The sequence below is a fragment of the Haliotis rufescens genome, unplaced genomic scaffold (assembly GCF_023055435.1).
Source record: "Haliotis rufescens isolate VD_foot unplaced genomic scaffold, xgHalRufe1.0.p SCAF_20, whole genome shotgun sequence".
In the NCBI taxonomy this organism is placed as follows: Eukaryota; Metazoa; Mollusca; class Gastropoda; order Lepetellida; family Haliotidae; genus Haliotis; species Haliotis rufescens.
This window is the reverse complement of record NW_025963891.1, coordinates 6,171,485-6,199,155: the sequence shown is the minus strand read 5'-3', so window position 1 is coordinate 6,199,155 and position 27,671 is coordinate 6,171,485. Positions and strand designations below refer to the sequence as shown.

The 27,671-nt window shown below is 44.9% G+C and overlaps 1 protein-coding gene across 3 annotated transcripts in view; it reads left to right on the top strand.

The window, feature by feature from the left end:
- The window catches only part of LOC124150431 (katanin-interacting protein-like), a 56,003-nt gene extending 28,624 nt beyond the window's left edge, over positions 1-27,379 (top strand). The window contains exons 18-40 of one of the 3 annotated variants that reach the window (XM_046522461.2): positions 5,569-5,686; positions 6,023-6,238; positions 6,908-7,030; positions 8,335-8,390; positions 8,688-8,835; positions 11,363-11,436; positions 12,057-12,206; positions 12,501-12,585; positions 12,900-13,044; positions 13,318-13,515; positions 14,115-14,252; positions 15,406-15,537; positions 16,086-16,200; positions 17,291-17,468; positions 17,755-17,920; positions 19,835-19,992; positions 20,192-20,247; positions 20,784-20,894; positions 21,022-21,161; positions 22,360-22,461; positions 22,693-22,853; positions 23,310-23,413; positions 24,918-27,379. In XM_046522461.2, coding sequence (XP_046378417.2) covers positions 5,569-5,686; positions 6,023-6,238; positions 6,908-7,030; positions 8,335-8,390; positions 8,688-8,835; positions 11,363-11,436; positions 12,057-12,206; positions 12,501-12,585; positions 12,900-13,044; positions 13,318-13,515; positions 14,115-14,252; positions 15,406-15,537; positions 16,086-16,200; positions 17,291-17,468; positions 17,755-17,920; positions 19,835-19,992; positions 20,192-20,247; positions 20,784-20,894; positions 21,022-21,161; positions 22,360-22,461; positions 22,693-22,853; positions 23,310-23,413; positions 24,918-24,958 — 2,915 coding nt within the window. In that variant the 3' untranslated portion in view covers positions 24,959-27,379. Of the gene's footprint in view, positions 1-5,568; positions 5,687-6,022; positions 6,239-6,907; positions 7,031-8,334; positions 8,391-8,687; positions 8,836-11,362; positions 11,437-12,056; positions 12,207-12,497; positions 12,586-12,899; positions 13,045-13,317; positions 13,516-14,114; positions 14,253-15,405; positions 15,538-16,085; positions 16,201-17,290; positions 17,469-17,754; positions 17,921-19,834; positions 19,993-20,191; positions 20,248-20,783; positions 20,895-21,021; positions 21,162-22,359; positions 22,462-22,692; positions 22,854-23,309; positions 23,414-24,917 lie in introns of all 3 variants that reach the window. The other 2 variants (XM_048400792.1, XM_048400793.1) reach the window with 2 other exon arrangements.
- The last annotated feature ends 292 nt before the right edge of the window (positions 27,380-27,671 follow it).

Genomic DNA, 27,671 nt, shown 5'->3' with positions numbered 1-27,671 from the left:
ACACCCCAACTGGATTGCCAAACAACTTTTTCCCCTTTTCGGAAACATTTAATGGCCTGGCCGGGCCCGTGTGCGAAATACGCTGCAGTCGGAAAGCAGACACGTAAAATCTCCAATATAAGTAAGTAAGTAAGTAAGTGGATGTCATCTCGGCTTGGACACTCGCCCTGTGCTGACGTGTCCTCCTAAGCTCGCAAACCCACGCTACAATGAGAGACCTCTCCAAGTCACTCCCAAGAGAGCTAGTTGCCATCCTGGAGCCCCTGCTGGCTTACCGGGTTGGCGACTACTCTCTCAAGTCATACAAGTCGAAGACCGCCACCCTCTCCATCTCCTTTGACCTAGGTCAAAGGAAGAGGCCTCTGGGCATAGCTTCGGCTAAGCCTAAGCCTCAGGAGGCACTAACTCCGGCCCCAACCCTTCCCGCACACCACCCAGTGCAGAAGGCAGGCCACCAAGAAAGAAGAAATCCCCTCCAGTCCTCCATATGGAGACAGAGGAGACACTTCCCTCCACCCCTCCGCCCCCAGAAGCAGCGTTGGATTTACATTTAATCAGGTACCAAATAACCTTGGTCAAGTTTTTCCAAATATTATGATCCATGACGACAGATGTCTCAGTGACATTTGTATCAATGAAGACAGGATTAACTTGATTTCTACTTTAACTGTCAGTACACACCGGAGGTGACAGGACATAACTAGGGTCAAATCTACACAGACATTAACAGACCCGTGAAGATCTGGGGTAGAACAGGTCTTCAGCAACCCATGCTTGCCATAAAAGGCGACTATGCTTGTCGTATGAGGTGTCTAACGGGATTAGGTGGTCAGGCTCGCTGACTTGGTTGATGCATATCATCGTACCCTAATTGCGTAGATCGATGCTCATGATATCAATCACTGGATTATCTGGTCCAGACTCGATTATTTACAGACCACTGTCATATAGCTGGAATATTGCTGAGTATGGCGTTAAACAACAAACGTCACGTCTCAGAGATTAACAACAGCTCACAGGAGAGCAGATGAACCTTTATGCGAACATAGAAGTGTTTGTATGTCCATTGTTGTCACAGGGCACATGTAAAGATGTTCTGCGATGCAGGTGTGCCAACAATAACCATCCTTCATCTGTTGTCCAACTCAGTGACTGTCACCATGAGCTTCCATATAAGGAATTGTACCTTACCCCTGCCTTTTCATAGCTGTATATGGCTTTGAAAATCTAAGAATTTACCAGATGCAAAATCTAAGCCACAGAAATTGGAAACAGATGTAAAGTAAACACAACATGCATCCACTGGGATGCAGACAGTTTGTATTGTTTTTGAATGAATGATTTGAACTATGTAAAATGAATGTCCTTATGTAAAGGATACAATACACAGTTGCATTCTTCAGTCTTGTAGCGCTTGCATTTGTAGTTTCATGTCATTGGGTATGTTCCCTGTCAGTGTTTAACTACCAACCACTGATCCACAATCTTATGTCACCTGTGGTAGTGTGCTGTCTAAGATAGGTTGGAGCAAGTATGTGTTCACAAGCATGGCAACACAACAAGATTTGAGAATGAGTTTTGGTGGGGCCAGTTCGAGTGTGTCTCCGAGTGCATCTTCATCAAACACTGAGGATAATGAGGAATATAGCTGTTTATTTGAATCAATATTCTTTGATACAAATTATGACATTTCTCTGGGACCCCCATTCTCTGTTTGTTGTTTAATGCCACACTCAGCAATATCCCAGCTTCGGGCTCTCATTTACAAACTTAGGACCCCTTCAATTAACGACAGTGAGTCCCCTTGACCCCCTAAATAAATAACCCATGTCTATCAAAACTTGACATATTAAATTTGACACATTAAATTTGAAATGTTAAATTTGAAATATAAAGTTTGAAATACCTCCCAAAAGCTCAGCAGCTCATAATGCAGCTGATGAAGGTTGAGAAATGAAACTTGTAGTCTCCCTCAGCATAAGTATATACTATGAAAGTTCGGGACACAGAAGAGGACTTTAGACATGTCATGTATAGTACTTTTTGTTTATAACTTTCATCCCCATGAACTCTAGTATGCATGGTATAAGTGTCTTATACAGAGTGATGGTGTCGTGATGGAGATTGGGTTGATTCAGGTTTCTGGGTTTCCAGTTTGTAGGTTTGTGTGAGGTAGGACTGAAGGGCTGTGACAGTGGAGTCTCCGAGTCACCTCTGTTAGAACAAAATCCATGAACCATTTCTAATGATTAATTTACGACCTACAAAGTGTCCCTCAAGCGTCAATAAGATGAAGGACAGATAACCTACACCTCTGGAGGTTTGAGCAAAGTCAACATGTCCCTCCCTTAGTGTGGGTGCTCATGGGTAACCTAAGACCTGCTTCACTTCAGGCTTTCCTCCCACATCACGGTGACCTGGTGGATATAACTGAAATACTGTTATACTGTTATAAAGTGTTAAACCAAACTCACTTTTTGTGTAGGGCACAGAGAATACAAATTAATGTTCTCTTGTTATAGAAATCAAGGATTAAACTACCTGTAGCAGGAAAATTTAGGAAAAACATTACTTTTCCCAAATTGGGATGTTTCTTTAAGATCCTTAATTTCCTAACTTCAGAGATATATTTTATGTATAATTGGAAGTATTGAAGCCTTTTTCTCTTTATTGATCTTGTTAGCACTGACATACAAGTCATGTTTACACAACTAAAACATGATTATAATATGAATCGGGAGATTGTTACGGACACTTGTGATATCAGCCAGTGATGATGACTTGACGAGTCCCAGGAAATGTGTTGAGTTGTTCACCTTGACCCTGTACAGTTAATGGATGGAACCGATGTTCCAGGTTATCAGTGGAAATGAGAAACAGCAGACTTTTGGACCTTTCATTTTCTAGTCCACCATGATCTGTCACACAGATTTATTCAGAGGCTTTAGAGGCTGTTATGGAGTTCAAACCAATATGTTTGTATCACAAAGAATATATTTGATATCTTGAAAATATACTTGACTATTTTTGGATATAAAAATAAAATCTAACCAGTTGATTGAAGGAGCAATATTCAGAATAATATGCATCCGCAATGAATGTGGATAAAAATAAATTGAAAGAATCATTTACAATGCATACAATTTTTCTTTGTCAGCTTTTATGATGTGATTTGTTGTCAAGACAATTGTGAGACTAGGTGTTATCTGACATGGCATCAGGGTGTACAGTACCTTCTCGAGGGTGTACAGTACCTCCTCGAGGGTGCAGACTTAATTCACATGGGTCAGGTTGACCCTAAGCTCTAGGTTCACAACACACCAATACCACACACGCCAGTGTACACACTGCCACCGTGCTATCAGTGTCGCCTGGCATTATGCCAGAGATAGCTCTGTCTATTGAACACTGTCTAGTTAGAAAGTCATTTATCACGGCTGACTGACTCCAACGATACCTTCAATCAGACTTCTTGTGTGGACATGACAAAGTGTGCATGTCAGTCCGTCACATTTGTAATCTGTGGATTTTGTCCTGGATTGTCCTGCCAGAGCTGAAGGGGCTTCTGCTGTAAGTTGTATATATACATGTTATAGCATGACCAGGGGATACAGTCTCTGTCACTCATGGAAACAGATTGTTACTGTAGTCATTACGAATGTTTTACTGGTTGATAATCTTAAAATATACAGTTTGTTGTGTTAACATCATGGTCAGGGTGCCGTTACACAAAGCGATCTTAGCGCTAAGATGATTGTAATTCCCATACTTTAACATGGACCGACGACAATCGTAGCTAAGGTTGTTTTTTACAACGACACCCAGGTCATGTTTATCAGTAGTTTGTCAGGGAGAGTGCTTGTGAGTGTAGTGGCTGTCGATGTTCTTGATGTCCTCATGTTGGCATGAAGAATTCATGTGGAGTTAACACATCAGTGATCTCTGACAGTGGTCACTGACTGTCACAGTGGAGCCGGTCTGTGAGTGGCATTGGGAGAACACATCATTCTTTCAATGTATCTCCTGGGTCAGTGAGTGGCATTGGTCTTGACTATCACTGTATGTCTTCAATATTTGATCCTTTGTGTGTACATAATCATGTCAAAGGAACCATTGTTTGGTGATCGGTGTTAGTTATCTGGGCGATGCAGATAATGAGATGGCTACCATGAGGAACTGTGGCCACACTGTCCAGACTGTCCCTGCTGTGTCATCCATTGTCTCACACAGCTGCTAGCTACAGTCTCACCCACTGTCTCACACAGCTGCTAGCTACAGTCTCACCCACTGTCTCACACAGCTGCTAGCTACAGTCTCACCCACTGTCACACAACTGCTAGCTACAGTCTCACCCACTGTCTCACACAGCTGCTAGCTACAGTCTCACCCACTGTCTCACACAGCTGCTAGCTACAGCCTCACCCACTGTCACACAACTGCTAGCTACAGTCTCACCCACTGTGTCACACAGCTGTTAGCTACAGTCTCACCCACTGTCTCACACAGCTGCTAGCTACAGTCTCACCCACTGTCTCACACAGCTGCTAGCTACAGTCTCACCCACTGTCTCACAGAGCTGCTAGCTACAGTCTCACCCACTGTGTCACACAGCTGCTAGCTACAGTCTCACCCACTGTCTCACACAGCTGCTAGCTACAGTCTCACCCACTGTCTCACACAGCTGCTAGCTACAGTCTCACCCACTGTCTCACACAGCTGCTAGCTACAGTCTCACCCACTGTCTCACAGCTGCTAGCTACTGTCTGACCCACTGTCACACAGCTGCACGCTACTCAGGTACTGTCTCATCCACTGTTTCACACAGCTGCTAGCTACAATCTCACCAACTATCTCACAGCTGCAAGCTACAATCTCACCAACTGTCGCTCACAGTTTCAATCTACAGTCTCACCTACTGTCTCACAGCTGCAAGCTACAATCTCGCCAACTGTTGCTCACAGTTTCAAGCTACAGTCTCACCTACTGTCTCACAGCTGCAAGCTACAATCTCGCCAACTGTCGCTCACAGTTTCAAGCTACAATCTCACCTACTGTCTCACACAGCTGTCAGCTACAGTCTTGCCCACTGTATCACACAGCTTCTGGCTACAGTTTCACCTCCTGTCGCACAAAGCTGCTAGCTACAGTCTCATCCACTGTTTTTTCTATTCAAATTTCATTAACTGACCTAAACATAGTGTGAGTAGCATCAATCTTTGCATTAATGACAGTTACGCAACATGTAACATATGTTCCTATGTCCTCTGTTGGGATTCTAAGGGTAGAGTAGGTCCCAAGGAACCCATGCTTTTCTCCATGATCCTACCTCACCACCCCCATCCACCCTCATCCACCCTCATCCACCCCCATCCACCCTCATCCACCCCCATCCACTCTCATCCACTCCCATCCATCCCTCAGATCCAGATAATATCCAGGTGATGTGACTTAAGTTAAAGTGCCTCAGCAAGGGTATGCACACAAGCCAAAATAGCTAAGAGCATGTCTGGGTTTACCATTGTACCGTCTGTAGCACACACCGTGAGCACCAACTCTTATATTCCCCAGATGGGCTAAAGATGCCTGAGAAGGGGCGTGTGAAGACTCCGCGGAAGCCAAAACGACTGGCAGCCCGCCTGGATGGCCACAACTCCGAGACTGACACATCCCGGTCTGTCAGCGACAGGTGAGATGTGGCTCCTCCATCTGAAAAGTTTACCTGTCTTTGATTACGTTCTTACTTTATTCCATCATCTGTGTGTAAAGTTACCAGAACATGTACAATACCTGTATAAAGCACTTTCCTAGAACGAGTGGTCGTGATCTTAATCCCCAACAATAGTGAGATATCGAGAGTTACTGTATATAATAAAACAACAATTATATTACAGCCTTTCTAATAAAGAAATAAAAGAAAATATTGTAACATGTATTTCACCAAATGTGTGATGCTTAACCCTGATATAATGTCCTGCACTGATGTTTTAGTTACTGTTACTAATGAGAATCTTATATTTTCCAGCTTGGACCCGAAAAGTCCCCTTGGGCCCATCAAGAAGACCCCAAACATGTCTGCAGAACAACCTCCACCAGCCAGACCCAAGTCTCTTGCCCCCCTAGAGGATGGGCGGGGAGGGACGTCGCCCTCTCCCCGGAGGGCCACGCCCAGCAAAACTCCCCTCCCTCGAGACAGTGATGACACCCCAATGTTACAGAAGCTGAAGGACATGAACATCAGGTAAGGATGCTGGTGCAGGATGTCCTATAATGATCTCATGGGATCGGAGGCTGGCATTGTCCTGAACATCAGGTAAGGATGCTGGTGCAGGATGTCCTATAGTGATCTCATGGGACCGGAGGCTGGCATTGTCTTGAACCCACTTGTAGCTGCTGTTAGAATGTGATGCTGTCATAGCTGATTATGTTGGTGTAGGATGTTGTGTTTTTGAAAGTTTCTGAAAGTTTTTGAAAGACTTTTTCTGTGGTTTCTCTCACTCCTACCTTTCTCTCTCTCTCCCCTTTCTTTACTTACTTTCTCCTACCTTTCTCTCTCCTTTCTTTCTCTCCTTCCCCCCTCCTTTCACTCTCTCCCCTTTCTCTCCTTCCTCATTTTGCTATTACCCTTTCTCTCTCCTTTCTTTCTCTCATTTCCCCCTCTCCTTACTCTCCATCCTTCACTCTTTCCTTTCACTCTCTCCCCTTTCTCTCCTTCCCCATTTTTCTCTTGATCTTTCTCTCTCATTTCTCCCCCCTCCCTTACTCTCCCCTCTCCCTCTTTCACTCTCTCCCCTTTCTTGCCCTCCCCTTCCTCTCCCTCTTTCCTCCCTTCTCTTCTCAGTTCACTCCCTCCTCTCCAACACACTCTCTCTGGCCCTGTCTTGACGACCTTCAGGTGCATCTATTCCAGTGACAGCAGTGATGACCCCTATAGCTCCCCCGATGAAGAGTCGGCCCTCATCAACCAGTGCGTCCTACCTCCAGATCCCCGCAGACCAAAGTGGTTACATAACATGTTGCAACATGCAGACCAGTAATGCAGTGTGATTACAGATTTGTTGCAATTGTTGCAGTTTGTGTTGTTTGTGTCTGCACACCCCACCTTCCAGCATCTGGACACTAATGACCCTCACAGTTGCCTCCCTTTGTCATGATAACTACTGTAACATGAGAATTTAAGCTGCAGTTTTTGTTGCAAAGTACTAACTCTCCACTATTTGATGATTTGAATTTTTACACACTGCTAACCATTGTTTACGGTGAAAGTGTCATCACATTGTAAATTCATTGAAAGTTCTTAAAAATCATAGTTTTGTTTGCTTCAAGTAAGGTTAATAACTGTATAGATTCTTAGGTCCGAATAATACCTGCCCTGTCTTTCACCCTTGAGCTGATTAAAATGGTGATGAGGTGGGTAGGCACTGTCACTCACAGATCATCCTTTCAGCCACTAGTTTGCCTTGCCCAGATATTACTTAACATACCATGAAGTAGCTGAGATATTGCCAATCTCATTAAGATCAGAGCTTAGTTTTCACTACCGCTAAACAAAGATCTGAGGACATCCCATTACGGTTCATGTCAGAACGACCTTTCGCGAACTTTGACCGATCAATGAAATGACTGACAAGAAATCGACATTAGCCAATCAGAAAGCGGCTTTCTCGAGCTTTATGACACTAGTTTCAAACTGGCGACTACGCTGCAAAACATATTTTGACATATTCTCGTTTAAAAAATTTAAAACTGATGGAAAGAACATTCTGGAATGGCTTATAGATGGCCTAGATTGTATGGATATAATCATAAAACCCGTAACTGTCGTTCGGATTACCCCCTGTTAAATATTTCGAGGTTGCATGATTAGAAAACACATTCCGTCTGTCACTTTCATGATCTGGTAAGCGACGCTTTGATTGGTTGGATGAAATGTCGTTCTGACGTGACCCATAATGGGATGTCCTCAAATCTTTGTTTAGCGATAGTGAGAACTAAGATCTGATTTTAATGAGATTGAGATATTGCTCACTTCTATGAGCAGTTAATGATGATTTTGCTTTAAAGACACCTGATCCTGTTGTGCTGCCGCTGTGCAGGTTGAACATGGCCACTCGTCCAAAGACAAGTGATACGTTTTCCTAAATTAGTTAAGTTACATAAACTGCTTGTCTGGACTATGCTGATATAGGCCTTCATGTCTTGCCACAGTGTGCCTCAACATATGACACCACCCTGTACCAAGACTTTGTGCCTCCATATCCTCTTAGTATGTGCTCCTACCTTTAGCCATCACATGTGACCCAACATGTGCCCTACATGTGCCCATCTGTGTTGCAGTGAGTCCCAGAGGAAGAAGGATGTGCCCACCTGGCTGAATGCTGAGGATGTCCAAGGTAGGGCAAACAAATGTGGTGTAGTTTTGTCCTTTCAGGCTTTTATCTCTCATGGTCAGAATCACGAAGCTATCTTTCTATAGCAGCACATGTGTATGAGCCAATATTCACCGACTTCTTGGAAATATAATTGTGCCCAATAGTTAAGGTATCATAAGGACAAGTAGAAATTTGTCATTTTTAAGGGTTTTGCTATGTGTTATCATTATAAGCTATACTACAGTTAGTTTCTATTGCTGTCTATGCGTGTAATATTGAATCATGAAAGTTTACTATGATCTTCATGGCCTGTTACAGATCGCTTCAAGAGTCCTCCAGCCAGCAGGGCGGGGCAAGTTGAGGGGAAGAGCCCCTCCCCCCAGCCAGGGAAGCCTGGGAAGAAGTCGAGGCAAGACGCTAGCGACCCTATTGTGTTGGAGGACATGGGGGTGTGGCCACAAGCAGGGTAGACTGATTACCTAGACGTTGGTATAGGGTGTCACTAACACTGTCTGGTCACACTATGCATGCTGGATTTGCCCACCTGCAGGGCACCTGCTCCGTGTTCCAACTTAAGGGGGTCCTGGGGTCCTGAGGTTACCTTCTGTAGTATTCTTTCTCCAATAACGTTATAACAAGGACCCCTTGACTTGCATGCTTAATTTCGAACACTGCTACTGCTGTGTGCTGTTTGATTGTTCTGCACAAATGTTTGCGGTGCCATTTTAACATAGTGTGGTGTTTTTGCTTTTGAGTTCGTGTCGCCCCCGATGAACCCTGCTAGCCCCGGAGGGGAGAGATGCAAGCCCCCTGTGCTTCTCGATTGGATGAAAGAATTAGTTCAATAACGACGTGCCTGTCTCCAAGCTCCACACTTGACGTGTGTGTGGAGTTTATGATAGCGTTATTACCCAGATCTAAGGAGCAGTGTGCATTCATATTGCATTCTCAGCTCCCTGGGGAGTATACAACCCAATCTGTCTGTTAGGCAGTATAGTGTTTTCACACTCAGCTCCTTGGGGAGTTTACAACCCAAGTACCTATCTACTGCTGGATGAACAGACTCACAATCTACGGAATGTTGTCAAGTCAGGATGTCCAAGGTGGGGTTGTTTGACTACCTGATTCCGTTTAAGGCAGGACAAGGGTCAACTTGCACGTAATGATCTTAGCGCTTGCACGTATTACGTATGATCTAAGCGCTTAGGCTGTTGTCACTTTAACATTGGCTTTCTGCAGTTGTAGGGCTAAGTAGAGTCAGTAGACCTTGGTGGCAACTAGACTCAGAAGCCTAGATTAGAGTCTTGTTCTGTGCTTACACTGATATGGAGTTGTTTCCTTTAACTCTGACAGTACCTGCTTGTCATGGGTTCTTACCCCACTTTCTCCCCATTGATATGATTCTTGGTCAGTCAGCATCATGACCATGCTTGTGGTTTCACCAGGGTGGTATTCAGAGACAAAGGCAATACGTTGGATGCTGCTCCCAGGTTCTGCTGACACATTGCTATAAGTGATCCACTGTTCAGCATCACACACCACTCACTCACTCACTCACTCACTCCCCTCACCAAGAGCAGCAAGCTGCCACCACAAGCAAGCGCCACATGCTGGCACCATTCATGCTGAATAGTGATTAATATTCCCATAAAGATGCAGTTGTCAGCTCCTTGCGTTGGTGCAATAGAACCACCTGCCAGTACCTCACCCAGCGTTGTTGTCAGCTGATGTTCTTGAGTTGGTTGCTCTTTGGCCGACAGAGATAATGGTGGATCAACAAGAGTGGGACACAATATCCTGAGGTCACATGACACTCCTGACACTGCGTTGTTTAGGCCAAGTACAATAGCTGCCATCCTGGTTGTACGAAGCATTAGATAGTGCTGTGTATTCTTGACCAGACACCTTGTTGTGACCTGTACCATGTCTTAGTACTGTCCTCCCCTGCTCAGCTCCACAGAGTGGCTCCACAGCTTGGCTCCACAGCTTGGCTCCATGGCTCTGCACTACAATTGTCAATAGATCACATATGTAAAGAATATCAATCAATTGCATAAGAAGTCATTTTGTTTATATTACCAGCCAACACAGTATAACCTTTCTTCACTCCTTGATGGCCTCGTAGATCAGATATGTTACAATGCTAGATAACCACGTCCTTCACCTGATGATGTCACTGTGCACTGTTTTATTGGCTAACTGCACCTGAACGAATCGCACAGGTTTTACTAAATCAACTGTGATAATGACTTGAGTAATTAAAACAAAAAGTGTAGTCGTCTCCAGGAGCTTGATCAACAAAGCGTCAAGATTTTACTGTATCCAATACCTATATTCCCAGTCACTGATCATTGAGTGCATATCCCGCCTGTGAAATGTTGTCTTCTGAAATTACAAGGCTTACCGTTCCCACAAGCCAAAATTTCATAATGTGAAACTGCATGTTTCCACAAAAAATGAAACCTGTAGATGTTTGAGAGGTTTTAACGCGATTTTTTCAAAATGGCTGCCTCAGCCTCAACATTGCAAAGGTCTTAAAGGCCATTTGTCAGCCTTTTTTTTGTTCAGATTGTAATAACATTTGGTATGGGTTCCATTTTGGGGCAATATTTTGAACTTTGACCTTGTTCTCTCAAATGGTATTTGCCTCTGTAAACTTTTTTCCTCAGAAACTGCCAGACTGAGAGAGTTAAACTTTGGCTTGTATATTCTCCTCATGACATGTTGTTCAAATCATTCAAATTTAGAAAATATATTTGAATATCAATAGCAAAAGTTTATGTGTCTGTCTTTGTTGACATTAAAACTGTAGACAGATGAGCTATAGTGCAGGGGAACTATGTTTAGATTTATTATATTTCATCCAAGATCCCTGTGGCTTGAGACAAAATAATTCTGAGCCAAGCTATTTAAAAAAGGCCTGAGTAAGCATGGCCCTAGGTCATTGAGCATGTGCACCTGTACTTGATGGATGCGGACGTTCTTGTCTACAGGGTCGACCACCTCAGCACAGTGCTGGACAAAGATGGCCGCCGAAGTGCAGCAGCCTCCCCATCTGCTGAGAGAGGTATGAGGTTCACAACTCCCGTACGTAGACAAAAATAGTTACATCATCATTCCCAAGCCTTCACAAAGGTTACAGAAATTATGTCAATTATCAAGGTCCAGTGTTATCTGATGAAATGTTATCAACCCCATGGAAAATGCTGGTTAGAATAGGTCCCCAGCAATCTATGCTGGTCGTAAGAGGCGACCGAATGGATTGGGTGATAATAATCATTCCCCAATGGCTTGGATTGTTGTTCAAACAATCAATCACAGTATTGTCTGGTCCAGACTTGATCATTTACAAGCTGCCAGCATATGGCTGGAGTATTTCTGAGTGTGGCAAACAAGTAAACAAAATCTAGATAGCGGTCCTACATCCAGGAACCAGGTTTTGTCCGCGACATTTGGTTCTGTGTTCCTTGTATGGCTGGAGTTTTGCGCGGTGAAATGTCAAGTAACAAATTAATGCATTTATTTTTTTATGAAAATTGTGTGAGTGATGGGTGTTACCGGTAGAGCAGGACATTTTTGCATTTTCAGCCTAGTGTTTGTACCATTGAGTATATATTGAGTATATAAACCCTTGTGTTGATCCATCTTCCTGCTGTCTTACGTCTCCATCCTCCATGTGTTGAGCAGCCGAGGCGGACGATCTGGCCACGCCCATGATGAGGATACAGAAGAATCGCGCCCGGTGGCGGGGGTCACACGACAACCTGGAGGAGGAGTGGGGTTCACTGTCCCTGTTCAACAAGCAGCAGCGGGGTCGTTTGTCAGTAGACATGGGAGGTAAGTGCGGCACAAACAGCAATAAGGTTGCTTGTCTATAGATGGAGGAGGGCGTAAGTGCAGCACAAGCATGGCTGCCCAACTTTTAGTTGGTGTGGATCTGCTGGCTTTGAATTTCCAATTCATGCTTATTTATGATCCTTGGCCAGGCTGTCTTGTTCATAATTTCCACTGGTCTATGATGCTTTGTCCACAAAGCCGACTTCCTCTCTCATCAGCAGGGATGAGTGTACAACGCGTGATGTGAGGACAAAATGTTTGTCTCAGCTGTAATGCTCTCCCTCTGTTTAGCAGATGGAGCGATGGAGGAGTATTTGAGTGGAAGCAGGAGGGATGGAGATGCAGGTGATGAAGCTGTCGCCCAGGACGAAGCTGATCAGTGAGTACACGCTGTGTGTAAACTGTCTGTTGGCAATCTGTTGTAGAGGTTAAGCTGATCAGTGAGTGATACCGTGTTTATAGGTAAAATGATTGTCATGATAATCTTTTAGAGACATTTCAAAGTTGTCAGTTAGTAGAAACTGTCAATACTTCTTTTTGATATGCTTAGTAACTTCCCTTCTTTGTGTGGGTTGCAAGTCAGAGGTGACTCTTCATGGGTCAGGATTGTGGCAAGACGTGACTATATGAGTAGAATGAGAGTTATGACAGATGTGAACTGTTCTCAGGTGACTGACAATGTTTTGTTGACAGGGATGAGAATTTTGTGATCCCGGAGCTGCCCTATGGTCAGGAGCTGGTTATGAACATCAAGACCACGTGGGGGGACCAGCACTACGTTGGCCTCACCGGCATCGACATCTTCTCCAGCAAGGGAGAACCTGTCACCATCAAACAGGTCAGGGTAGCACATGTCTCTATTTCTCAAAGTCACATGTATCTATGTGTCACAGGAGCTTGGGTGGCCTATTCACACCTTTGTCATGTAAGATTTGTAATCATGGGTTTGATTCCTGATTCTTGGTTTGTCAGGCCTTCATCGCATCAGGTTTTCCTCCCACATTAACATAACACTGAAATATGCTAATGATGTTTAAAACCACTAACTATTTTGCCTTGTTTCATTCAGTAGTTCTGCTGCAGTAATCCTGTTTAACCAATGATTCTTCAGATCTCGGCCAAACCGAAAGACATCAACGAGCTTCCTGATTACCACAAAGACCCTCGCGTCATCACCAACATCATCGACGGTGTGAACAGGACGCGGGATGATGTGCACATGTGGCTGGCGCCGTTCACCCCGGCTGGTGACCACAAAGTGTTTATGACCTTCGAGAAACCCTGCAAGATTGCCATGATCAGAATCTGGGTAGGTCGTCCTAGCCTGTGTGCCGTGGCTGACATAGGTCGTCCTGGCCTGTGTGCGGTGGCTGACATAGGTCGTCCTGGCCTGTGTGCCGTGGCTGACATAGGTCGTCCTGGCCTGTGTGCCGTGGCTGACATAGGTCGTCCTGGCCTGTCTGCCGTGGCTGACATAGGTCGTCCTGGCCTGTGTGCTGTGGCTGACATAAGTCGTCCTAGCCTGTGTGCCGTGGCTGACATAGGTCGTCCTAGCCTGTGTGTCGTGGCTGACATAGATGGCATACCTACTGGAAATACTGTTAGTGTTTTTGTTCAACACACGTCATGGCTGTCATAGACACCAAATACTTAAAGATTTGCTTTGGTTATGAGGGTAACCTTATGTTGATTTCACTGTGTTGTGTGATTGTGTAATGAAACTATTAGTGGAAAGAATATTTCCAATTCAATTAACACAAATACATTTGCCAAGACAGATGACCTTTCTCTTTTTAACTGATTTATACAAATTGATAAACAAATAAAAAAATAATAATTCTGATTTAATTAATTGAAAAAGGACAAAATAACTTTTGAATTACTTTCAAAATTCCTTCACCTGTGTAGAACTACAACAAGTCCCGCATCCATTCCTACCGAGGAGCGAAGGATGTGACGATGACCCTGGACAAGCAGGTGGTGTTCAAGGGAGAGATTGCTCGGGCATGTGGCGGAGTGGAGGGCGGAACCGAGGCCTTCGGTGATGTGAGTACAGCAGATTGCTTACATGACTGTCCCAGGGGAGAGACGTGGGTCAGACTCGGGCCTCAACACTGTGTTGCTTGTGCAAGGCAGCTAACATGGATCAGGTGGCCAGGTTACTTGGTGGATTGGGTGTCCTCATGCCCAGGTGGCTTGGTGGACTGGGTGTCCTCATGCCCAGGTGACTTGGTGGATTGGGTGTCCTCATGCCAAGGTGACTTGGTGGATTGGGTGTCCTCATGCCCAGGCGGCTTGGTGGATTGGGTGTCCTCATGCCCAGGTGGCTTGGTGGATTGGGTGTCCTCATGCCCAGGTGACTTGGTGGATTGGGTGTCCTCATGCCCAGGTGGCTTGGTGGATTGGGTGTCCTCATGCCCAGGTGGCTTGGTGGATTGGGTGTCCTCATGCCCAGGTGACTTGGAACATGCTCATTCATATAGTCTCTGCTTTGTCTGGCCCCGACTTGGTTACTATACCCCTGACTTAAAAGGGAGGGGCTATATATTTATACCAAGGAATTCCGCCTGTTTGTGCGTCTGTACTTCTGAGGACTTTTTTTGTGTGACCTATAACTTAAACACTTCTGCATACATTCTTTTCAAACTTAGTGAACACTTACTATACCAATAGAAGAAGTGCAGTGCCAAGTTTGATTTCGATATGTTGATTTTCTGAGAAAATATGATCTTTTAACCTTCCCATAACATGAGAAATACCACTGGATTCTTTACAAATTTAAGGAACACTTCTCTATACTAATTGGAGATGTGCATTACAAAGTTTGATTTCTATAGGTGGATTATCTGAAAAAATATTGCATTTTTCATGTTTTGAACTTGAAATATGTTGGAGTTGAGGTCGGGGGTATTAGTTAGCCCTGCACACTTTTTGCCTTGTTTCCAGGTTGCTGTGATATAGCTGGAACATGGCTGTCTGCCATGTAAAACAACAAACAAACTTTGTGCCAGCTGTTGAGAAATATGTTCACCAGATAGTGTCTGTTTGCTTGGAGATAAGTTAGAGGATGAGCAGATGTGGCTAATTATTTGTTGAATACCATAGCAGCTGTCGGCAGTTGGTTTGTAAGTTGATCAATCTCCTCTATAAGCGATGAAATATCATTAGATAACAATTGTTTGACATTGTACCATTTCAGACGATTCTGTTCACCATGGACGAGGGAATCCTTGAGGAGGTGTCGAAGAACGACGAGGCGTACGATGGGGACATGTTCAGCGATGACGAGGACGATGTCCCCTTCGAGAGGCCCACCACAGCTGACAATGATGTGAGCAACTAGTTAGGAATTCAGCTAATTATTGATCTGTGAATGTCATTAGACTTGGAAAAAATTCGGAAATGCCAAGAACTTGTGAAACCTGGAACCCAGATTCACTCCAATGATGTTTTTAGGTTTGCCAGCACTATGTAACCACGCTCGCGGGTTTCACCAACGTAGTAAACATCTGAGACCTACATTACTTCAGGCTGGCCTTCCACAAGTTTGCCGCGAATAGCTGCAAGAATGCTGATGCGGCGTTAGTTGACTAGTTGACACATACCGGAAATACTGTTGAAAGCAGCATTAAACCAGAATCACTCTCTCCTTTTAAGGATGCTATGGGCAGGGTGCCTCAGTCTGGTTGGAGGTTGTTGAAGGCATGCATTTCCCCCAACCAAACACGAAGGTTTCAGATTGGAAATGAATAGTGGTGTGTTGTTATCTATTCTGATTTATATATGATTTGTGAAAGGAAACCCCTACATAAACGACCCATCAACCTTGTGTTTGGATGGGCCGAATAACAAAACTGACAATCTGCATTCTGTGTCCAGGAGCGGCCGTTCACGCGGGCAGCGGGAGGCCTCCTCAAACAGCCGCAGACCACGCCGAGACCCACCACCAGCATGGTCACCTACGATGGAGATCTGATTGTCTATAAGACTAAGCGTAAGTCACAATTTGCTTCTTTTGATGAACTGTCAAGAATGTGGCAGTAGCAGCATTGTCTGCAGGTGTACTCAGATGGCACCTTGAGGTTTGCGGGCATCTCCAGTCTTCCACGTAGACTGTATGTGTCTCTCACTGTGTGTATACTGGTGTTGTAGAACTAGACTTGACTGTGGCCTGTATGTGTCTCTCACTGTATGTATACTGGTGTTGTAGAACTAGACTTGACTGTGGCCTATAAGTGTTTTCTCACTGTATGTATACTGGTGTTGTAGAACTAGACTTTACTGTGGCCTGTATGTGTCTCTCACTGTGTGTATACTGGTGTTTAAAAACTAGACTTGACTGTGGCCTATAGGTGTCTCTCACTGTGTGTATACAGGTGTTGTAGAACTAGACTTGACTGTGGCCTATAAGTGTTTCTCACTGTGTGTATACAGGTGTTGTAGAACTAGACTTGACTGTGGCCAGTATGTGTCTCTCACTGTATGTATACTGGTGTTGTAGAACTAGACTTGACTGTGGCCTATAAGTGTTTTCTCACTGTATGTATACTGGTGTTGTAGAACTAGACTTTACTGTGGCCTGTATGTGTCTCTCACTGTGTGTATACTGGTGTTTAAAAACTAGACTTGACTGTGGCCTATAGGTGTCTCTCACTGTGTGTATACAGGTGTTGTAGAACTAGACTTGACTGTGGCCTATAAGTGTTTCTCACTGTGTGTATACTGGTGTTGTAGAACTAGACTTGACTGTGGCCTATAAGTGTTTTCTCACTGTGTGTATACTGGTATTGTAGAACTAGACTTGACTGTGGCCTATAAGTGTCTCTCACTGTGTGTATATTGGTGTTGTAGAACTAGACTTTACTGTGGCCTATAAGTGTCTCTCACTGTGTGTATACTGGTGTTGTAGAACTAGACTTGACTGTGGCCTATAAGTGTCTCTCACTGTGTGTATATTGGTGTTGTAGAACTAGACTTGACTGTGGCCTATGAGTGTCTCTCACTGTCTGTGTATACAGGTGTTGTAGAACTAGACTTGACTGTGGCCTATGAGTGTCTCTCACTGTCTGTGTATATACTTGTAGGGCTGGAACTAGATTTCACTGCTACATGGGGAGACATGCACTATCTGGGTCTGTCTGGCCTCGAGATCGCAGACAAGGACGGGGAGCCAATACCACTGAAGATGTCTATGGTGTCTGCCAACCCCCGGGATCTGCACGGTCTGCCTGGACATGAACACGATGACCGGACACTCGACAAGTAGGTCAATCTCTCACTACAACTCAGACGGTATGAGTGAGTCTACGAACAGACTGGTCTCGTACTCCAATGGAAATATGTCTTCATGGCTGTGTACAGTATTTGCATAATTCTTGAGTTGGCGTTGTGGTCAGGGAAACAATAGTGAAGTCAGGGAAGTGCTAAAAAAAGGTTCAGAAAATGCTCACAGAAAAGAAATACTGAAGAAAGGTTTAGGAATTGCTAAACAAAGATTGAGGAAATAAGAATTTGGAAGTTTTCACGTATCTCTCCTCTCTGACTGCAGACTGATCAATGGCAGCAACATCACCCTGTCTGACGAGCACATGTGGCTGATCCCGTTCACACCAGGAAACAGCCACACCATCACCATCAACTTCGACCAGCAGGTGCTTGTGTCCGCCATCCGCATCTGGAACTACAACAAGACACCTGAGGACACCTACAGAGGGGTTAGTATGGGGGCCTGGGGGTCAGTACTGAGGGACACCTACAGAGGGGTCAGTACTGGGGGACACCTACAGAGGGGTCAGTACAGGGGGACACCTACAGAGGGGTCAGTACTGGGGGACACCTGCAGAGGGGTCAGTACTGGGGGACACCTACAGAGGGGTCAGTACTGGGGGACACCTACAAAGGGGTCAGTACTGGGGGAAACCTACAAAGGGGTGAATTACTCGGGACACCTACAGAGGGGTCAGTACTGGGGACACATACAGAGGAGTCAGTACTGAGGGACACCTACAGAGGGGTCAGTACTGGGGACATCTACAGAGGGGTCAGTACTGGGGACACCTACAGAGGGGTCAGTACTGGGGACACCTACAAAGGGGTCAGTGCTGGGGGACACCTACAGAGGAGTCAGTACTGGGAGACACCTACAAAGGGGTCAGTACTGAGGGACACCTACAGAGGAGTCAGTACTGAGGGACACCTACAAAGGGGTCCATACAGAGGGGTGAGTACTGGGGGACACCTACAAAGGGGTCAGTACTGGGGGACACCTACAGAGGAGTCAGTACTGAGGGACACCTACAGAGGAGTCAGTACTGAGGGACACCTACAAAGGGGTCCATACAGAGGGGTCAGTACTGAGGGACACCTAAAAAGGGGTCAGTACAGAGGGGTCAGTACTGAGGGACACCTACAAAGGGGTCAGTACTGGGGGACACCTACAGAGGAGTCAGTACTGGGGGACACCTACAAAGGGGTCAGTACTGAGGGACACCTACAAAGGGGTCAGTACTGGGGGACACCTACATAGGAGTCAGTCCTGGGGGGCGCCAACAGAGGGGTCAGTACTGGGGACACCTACAAAGGAGTCCGTACTGGGGGACACCTACAGAGGGGTCAGTACTGAGGGACACCTACAAAGGGGTCAGTCCTGTGGGACACCTACAGAGGGGTCAGTACTGGGGACACCTACAAAGGGGTCAGTACTGGGGGACACCTACAGAGGAGTCAGTACTGGGGGACACCTGCAAAGGGGTCAGTACAGAGGGGTCAGTACTGAGGGACACCTACAGAGGAGTCAGTACTCGGGGACACCTACAAAGGGGTCAGTACAGAGGGGTCAGTACTGAAGGACACCTACAAAGGGGTCAGTACTGGGGACATCTATGGAGGGGTCAGTACTGGGGACACCTACAAAGGGGTCAGTACTGGGGGACACCTACAAAGGGGTCAGTACTGGGGGACACCTACAAAGGGGTCAGTACTGGGGGACACCTACAAAGGGGTCAGTACTGGGGACACCTACAAAGGGGTCAGTACAGAGGGGTCAGTACTGAGGGACACCTACAGAGGAGTCAGTACTCGGGGACACCTACAAAGGGGTCAGTACAGAGGGGTCAGTACTGAAGGACACCTACAAAGGGGTCAGTACTGGGGACATCTATGGAGGGGTCAGTACTGGGGACACCTACAAAGGGGTCAGTACTGGGGGACACCTACAAAGGGGTCAGTACTGGGGGACACCTACAAAGGGGTCAGTACTGGGGGACACCTACAAAGGGGTCAGTACTGGGGACACCTACAAAGGGGTCAGTACTGGGGGACACCTACAAAGGGGTCAGTACTGGGGGACACCTACAGAGGGGTCAGTACTGGGGACACCTACAGAGGGGTCAGTACTGGGGACACCTACAGAGGGGTCAGTACTGGGGACACCTACAGAGGGGTCAGTACTGGGGACATCTACAGAGGGGTCAGTACTGGGGACACCTACAGAAGGGTCAGTACTGGGGGACACCTACAGAGGGGTCAGTACTGGGGGACACCTACAGAGGAGGCAGTACTGGGGGACACCTACAATGGTGTCAGAACTGACAGACAAGTTGACTCTACATAACCTGTTCTATCATCAGGCCAAAGTGATGCATGTCCGGATCAACGGGAAGCAGGTGTCTCCTGACGAGGGCTACTTATTGAGGAAGGGTCCAGGCAACTGTCACTTTGACTTTGCCCAGGAGGTCAGCCTCTCCACAACACACAGGCCCCAGAACAGCTACCCACAATCCTCCAGGTGAGTTTTCGACAGGTGTCCGGTATATTGCTCAACAGACGTGTTAGGTGTTGAGGTGTTAGACAGGTGTCTGGTGTGTTGTTCAACGGACACATGAGGTGTTAAACAGGGGTCTTGGTCTTTTTGATGAAGTTGAATAATTATGATGATTTATGTGAGCAGTATTCATTCACTCATTCTATGATGTTTTTGTCCTCAGCTCGGTGGGCGTGGACTCGAGTATATCATATGAGGTGGTGCAGATGCCTTGTGGATGTATCCTTCAACAGAAAGTGTTCATGCTATAATCAGATTCATTTGTTGTAATGGATGATTTATATGTGACATCCTGCATTGGATGTTGGTCACTATGGTTTTAGAGTGTGAGACGACCTTGAAAGGTCGTTGGTCACTATGGTTGATGAATGTGAGACGACTTTGAAAGGGTGCTGGTCACTATGGTTGATGAATGTGAGACGACTTTGAAAGGGTGTTGGTCACTATGGTTGATGAATGTGAGACGACTTTGAAAGGGTGTTGGTCACTATGGTTGATGAATGTGAGACGACTTTGAAAGGGTGTTGGTCACTAGGGCTGATGATTGTGAGACGACCTTGAAAGGGGTGATAGGTAAAAGTATAAGGATGAGCAAATAACGATCTCTCATTAAATGAGGACCTTTAGGTTCTATTATGCCTCTGAAAGAAGAATGCAGAACAGTTTGCTGTGATAGGTAGGTGATGTTGATTTGTTCCTCCCCTACCTAACTCTCCCTTCCAGTCTCAGTTCATTGTTGTCTTTGACTCAGTCAGTCATCTACCAGCTGCAGCTGTTCACCGCCTGGGGAGACCAGTACTACGTGGGCCTCAACGGCCTCCAGGTGTACGACTCCTGCTTCAACCTCATACAGCTCACCGACAACAGTAAGTCAGCCACATGTACAGCATAATGTTCTGTATATCATGTAGCATTGTTGGCAAGGTTACATATTCAGAATGTAAGGTGCTCTGCATAAGCCGTTGGCATTGAGACAACTATGGTTCACTTCAGATATATCTGCCTTCCCCGAGAGCTGCAACGTCCTTGACAACATCCATAATGATGTCCGCACACCTGATAAGCTGATCGACGGCAAGAATGACACGACCGATGGGAAGCACATGTGGCTGGCTCCAGTGTTGCCCTCTATAGTGAGTAGACGCCATGGGGATTCTGTATCGGACTTTGCCTGAGTGTGTAAATAGCTGGTATATTGCTGACTGTGATGTTTAAACAACATTCACTCACTCACTCACTCTATCACTCACTCACTCACTCACTCACTCACTCACTCACTCACTCACTCACTCACTCACTCACTCACTAAAAAGTAGACAACAGAGACTAGTATGCAATCTTTAGCAAGTAGACTTTCCACATGCCCTGGAGTACACATTCCCACATGCCCCGTAGTAGACATTCCCACATGCCCCGTAGTAGACATTCCCACATGCCCTGGAGTAGACATTCCCACATGCCCTGGAGTAGACATTCCCACATGCCCTGGAGTAGACATTCCCACATGCCCTGGAGTAGACATTCCCACATGCCCTGGAGTAGACATTCCCACATGCCCAAGAGTAGACATTCCCACATGCCCTGGAGTAGACATTCCCACATGCCCTGGAGTAGACATTCCCACATGCCCAAGAGTAGACATTCCCACATGCCCTGGAGTAGACATTCCAAAATGCCCCGTAGTAGACATTCCCACATGACCTGGAGTAGACATTCCCACATGACCAGGAGTAGACATTCCCACATGCCCTGTAGACATTACCACATGCCCTGGAGTAGACATTCCCACATGCCCTGAAGTAGACATTCCCACATGCCCTGTAGACATTTTTATTTGATGAGAGTGAGTGAGTATGGTTTTATGCCGCTTTTAGCAATATTCCAGCAATATCACAGCAACACCAGAAATGAGCTTCACACATTGTACCCACTTTCCACATGCCCTGGAGTAGACATTCCCACATGCCCTGTAGACATTTTTATTTGATGAGAGTGAGTGAGTGAGTATGGTTTTATGCCCTTTTAGCAATTTTCCAGCAATATCACAGCAACACCAGAAATGAGCTTCACACATTGTACCCATGTCGGGAATTGAACCTGTGTCTTCGGCATGATGAGCGAACGCTTTAACCACTTGGCTACCCAACCACCCCTTAGTTGATGAGCAGTGAGAGTGGTGGAGCGGGAGCTGGGATTTTGGGTGTTTGGTTACTGCTTCAAGAATACTATGTTTCTCTGAGAGGAGAATGCAATCAATTAAAAAAGAATTTCCAGACATCCAGATGTCCTTTCTATAGTGACACACTGACATGACGCCATTGCCTTCTCCAGGTGAACCGTGTCTACATCATATTTGACCAGCCCACCACCATCTCTATGATCAAGCTATGGAACTACAGCAAGACACCCAACAGAGGGGTGAAGGACTTTGCGGTGAGTTGTGTGTACGTCATGTGATCACAGAACATAGCAAGTAAAAAAACATTGTTTGACACTCAATCAGAATATATTACAATCTTCCAGATAGAAACACATTGTAGCTGGATAAAAGGAACATTTTCTTTAAATGTGACCTATCCAAAAGATTCTAAGTACACGGCTGACAATGATTTCTCCCTGAAAGAGACTTGCAATAACCCCTCCCTTCTTCCTCCTTGGTGACAGCTTCTGGTGGACGACCTACTGGTGTACAATGGGCGCCTTCAGGCGGTGACCACGGGCGCCCGCGGCATCCTGCCCCACTGCCAGGGCTCCCAGCAGTACCACACAGTGCTCTTCACAGACAACAAGGAAATACTCAGGAGAGAGAAGAACACGGTCATCAGGTGAGTCTGCAGCAGCATCCAGGGAGGTCTGGTTTGTGGCACTTGTAGGATTGGAGTGCCACAGGAGCTGTTTGTCCTGACTGATACGAGCTGTTTGCCCTGTCTGATACGAGCTGTTTGCCCTGACTGATACAAGCTGTTTGCCCTGTGACTGATACGAGCTGTTTGCCCTGACTGATACAAGCTGTTTGCCCTGTGACTGATACGAGCTGTTTGCCCTGACTGATACAAGCTGTTTGCCCTGTGACTGATACGAGCTGTTTGCCCTGACTGATACAATCTGTTTGCCCTGTGACTGATACGAGCTGTTTGCCCTGTGACTTATACGAGCTGTTTGCATAGACTGATACATATAGAATACTAAACAAGCTCCCGTGTAATACCAATTTATGAAACGAGTGAATACTTGTGGTATCTGACGAGCTAAAGCTACTATACACCGGGTTTGTGTTGCAGCAACCAGACAGAGGACCAGGACATCCAGCTGCTCAACGACAAGCAGATCGTCAGCAAGTACACCAACCCCAAGTCAGCCCAGACTGGAAAACCCGTCAACCAAGGTAAGTCAGCGCCTGTCATCTAGGGTAATTAGTGTCTGTCCACAGGGCAAGGTTGGGGAGCGGTTCAAGTGTTCAAAGGAAGAGAAGTTTTAAGATGTTCTCCTCCACCCCACAAATAATGTAATCGTGAAGAGCCTCAAAAAGACATAGTTTTATGAAGCAAATCCTAAACCTCGGTGATTCATGAAGTTATTTGTTCAGCAAAGCTTTTATGTCAGTCAAGTTTATTGCTTTTACACTGAACTCATTTTTATACCTACCTACCTACATGATTAGTGTTGTTATTTATGACCAATAAATCCGCTGCAGATTTGTTTTTGTTTGATGAAAGACATGTTAACCCTTCTCGAAACCCAACCCTGCGATCCCAAGGTTCAGATGTACTGGGCGGCGTGTCAATGATATCATCATACCGTGCATCTCTTTTCACTAAACTATGGAGTGTATCTTCACTCTGGAGTCGCCCTATTTCCATCTACTGAAAGCTAGTGAGTTTCACAAGGGTCAGCCTAGTGGGCTCTCCAGGACAGTCTGCTAGTTCCACAATGTGTGAATCCTGTTGTTGGTGGGCGGCCTGTCATTGCTGTCTTATTGCTGAGAGATTATCAAAGCAAATCACTAACTTGTATTTGAAATGAAGGGTGGTTCATGGTTCCACGAGGTCTGTTGCTATAGTATTTTAATCTGGGGACCCCTAAATCTTTACCTTTAGCCGGGCAACATCAGAGCTGTGACAAGGACACTGGACTTTCACACCCATCTTCCCGAGGCAAGAGAGTTAACTGACTTTAAAAGTCCAGTTTCCACCCTTGCCGAAGTAGGCTGGAATTCATGGGCTCGATCGTAGCACCACCAATGGTTATTATGAGTTATGTCCCTTCTGAGCCTCTCCTATGGACCAATCCAATTCCATCACTTGCATTTGTTTCAAACAAAATGGCGGCACCCAGTCAAGACGATCTGATCAATAATCAAGATCTACATTGTGATAAAACAAATCTTACATTACGAAGTGCATCAAATCACGCGAGCACCTTGATTAAAACATGAAAAGGTTTGGAAAATATCTGTTGACAACGAGTTGGCGGTGCACATGTTTTGCAAATCCGCAATCGACTGAAATCTGCACGACAGTTTACGAACCGAATTTCGATTTCATTGCGAGATTTTGATTGGACTATGCATAGACTCATTAGTGCAGCCAAAATGTAACTCCATAATACCAGCCTAGCTCGGCAAGGGTGGAAACTGGACTTTTATAGTCAGTTAACTCTCTTGCCTCGGGAAGCTGTTTCACACCTTACTTTGAACTACAATTCATCCAGGGGCCCATCCCACAAAACAATCTTAGCACTAAGGTTTTAGTAACTCCAATACATAGGCTAACAAAAGTCAGAGATCTAAGATCGCTTTGTGGAACATGGTCCGGATGTTCACAACCCAACTGTTGTCGAAATGTTCCTACAAGATAACTTCATTTTCCTTCATCATGTTTTGTTTCTAGCTCTCCGTCCCAAGACAAGTGTGCCGTTGAAGCGGAGATGAGACTCTGTGGTGCTGGCTGACAATGGCTCCACCTCGCTCCCTGCCCGCCATGTGTTGCCTTTGTGCCTGCTGTATATGTCTGGCACCCTATCAATCTGTACAGGCTCGTGTATAGTTGTGCATAATTTAATGTGACATTGTTATCAACTGGATGAACACGGTTGTAGTAATCAAATGACAAATGTTTTAAATAAGTTCCTTAAATTGTTGTGAAGGCTGTTTCTGTGATAATGTTCATCCTGATGTAATGTGTTCGATGCAGCAAGCACCTGCCAGAAACGCCCTTCAAGTGTAACAGGCAAAATGTGTTGGGTAAAGAAAATATGCAGAGGTGTTTGTTGAAGTAAGAGATCTGTGAATATATTGGGTTCAATTGAATTAAACGATTTGTCTTAACATTTAGATTTCAAGAATAAAAGTCATAATTTGTGAGTTGTAGAACACCTGGGGATGGAAGTCTGATAGAAAGGTCAGCTTAACATCTTCACAACCATACCATGTGTCCTTGATTAGTTTGTTAAAAGGGCTACAGTGGTTGTACGAGACTGAACTCTGTAGACACACCAGTCTGACTACCAAGAAATGTTGATGCAGGATAGAATATAGCATCTTGGTTTGAGTTGAAGAGTAGAAAGTTTGTTGACCCGTTTATTCAAGTATTCTGATGTATATTTTTCTCAACTGTCAAAAATATCAGTAATATCCTGCATTGTTATGATTCTGTGATGATCAGATCTGTTGAATTTTTACCATCATAAGTAGACATGATATTCATGCATTTGCACTGCTGCTTGAGACTAAGGTAGGATGTGTCATAAAATAAAACAAAAATAAAGACTTTTGTTTCACACCTTAGGTTTAAGCAAACACGAAGTGATGCAAGGTTTAATCTTTCATTCGTCTTGAACACAGAATCCAAGTTTTGGTTCACTGGTCATATGAAAATATATTATACATGTGAATGGCATTAGAGCTAACTGCCCTTGCCATTAAGAACTAGAAATTAATAATACAAGCCTGAAGTGTGAGACAAGAATCGCTTCGTGACACCCAGCTGTTGGGATGCACTCCTGGCAGGGACACCTTGTGAGGTCAGTCACCACATGCCTTATAAGTTTAGAAATAGAAGCAATATTTTTTACTGTTTACAGCTTATTGTTTTCATGGTACCTGCCGTCCTGTCAAGCTTGTTGGGTCACAATTGAAGGTCTGTTTTAGACCGCAAATTCTCAGCTGATCTCGTTTCCGTCCATGGAGATATTCATCCATTCTTCACGTGCAGCATTTTGTTGTCACATTGTTGACAGGGATTAGTTCACTTTACTTGATGATTGTGGCATTAGGAACTGGGGGAGAGAGGGGAGAGAGAATCTTTGCCATACAAAAGGTTTAATGTTGTTTAGAAAAACATAAATCATGTTCTTAAAAAAAGGAAAACTCTATGGAGAACTTAAGGAACAATCTGACAAACATCCTTGAGAAGTTGCCATTAGTCCATAACCTTATCTCTTATCCACATGTTAGTGTCAAAATAGTAGGGCTGGGACGAGTCCAAATTTACTACCCGGGTACCCACCCCCCTATTAGCCAACCCTACCCTGGTACCCGCTGTAGGTTTCTAAAGATTTGACCGTAGCCCTAGGGAAAATGTATTCAGATACACATATAAAACAAACTGGTCATGCATACACTGAAGTTGACTGAAGTTTTATCTTTATACAAGCATATAAAAGTCAGAAGGAATGGATGCATAGTCAGAAACAAATGCAAACATTAATGACTTATAGTGTAACCATAGAGTTTTAGAGACTTTTTGTCATTCAACAATATATCACGTGACCAGCCCTGGGTCCAGGTAGCTGTGTGGATACCCGGGTCCTACTCAGTACCCACCCGACCCAAGGACCAGAGTTACCCGTCCCAGCCCTACAAAGTAGATACACTTTATGGAAAAGAATGTCTTTAATATTATGTCATTGTGGTCCCTGAGAACCTCTCTTGTACATGGCTGTAATAATGTTTGACAGTTTTAAGAGTTTCCTTCATATCAGATGGAAAAACGAATCTTGGGTCTCTGGATCCAGGATATTTATCACAATGGCGACGTAATACACTGGATAATTGAAGGAGCTCATTAAGTGAATTATATATCTCTTAATTGAATGTCCATCCATGTCAATCTGTTTACTTTTTATAAGAGATCATTTACAATCACTTTGTCCGTTGTGGAGCTGTTTCTGTCCATGATTTTAACATTAAATACTTGTTTCTTCACATGTGTCTGTTGGGCGATTGATCACAAAATATATTTTCTGTCTTTGCTTGTATGTCAGAATTCCATTCCATTTACATGAAGCATACATGTCTTGTTATTATTACCTCTCCAGGAGGATGTCAGTGAGGAATAAACTCTACCTCTCACATTGTCTTCTGTTATTTTGATAGTGAAATAGTCATGGCAGAAATCAGTGCACTTCCTCCCAGATGAGGGGATGCACAAGCCTACACAACAGTACGTGAGGAATATAATGCAGATACCAACCATAACGATATAGACCTAATGTTTGTTTGTTTGTTTAATGCCGCACTCAGCAATATTCCAGCTATGTGACGGTGGTCTGTAAATAATCGAGTCTGGGCCAGATGTAGACGTAATGATAAAAATACATGTAATATTAATATGTGCATTTATAATGCACCAAATCTACAATTA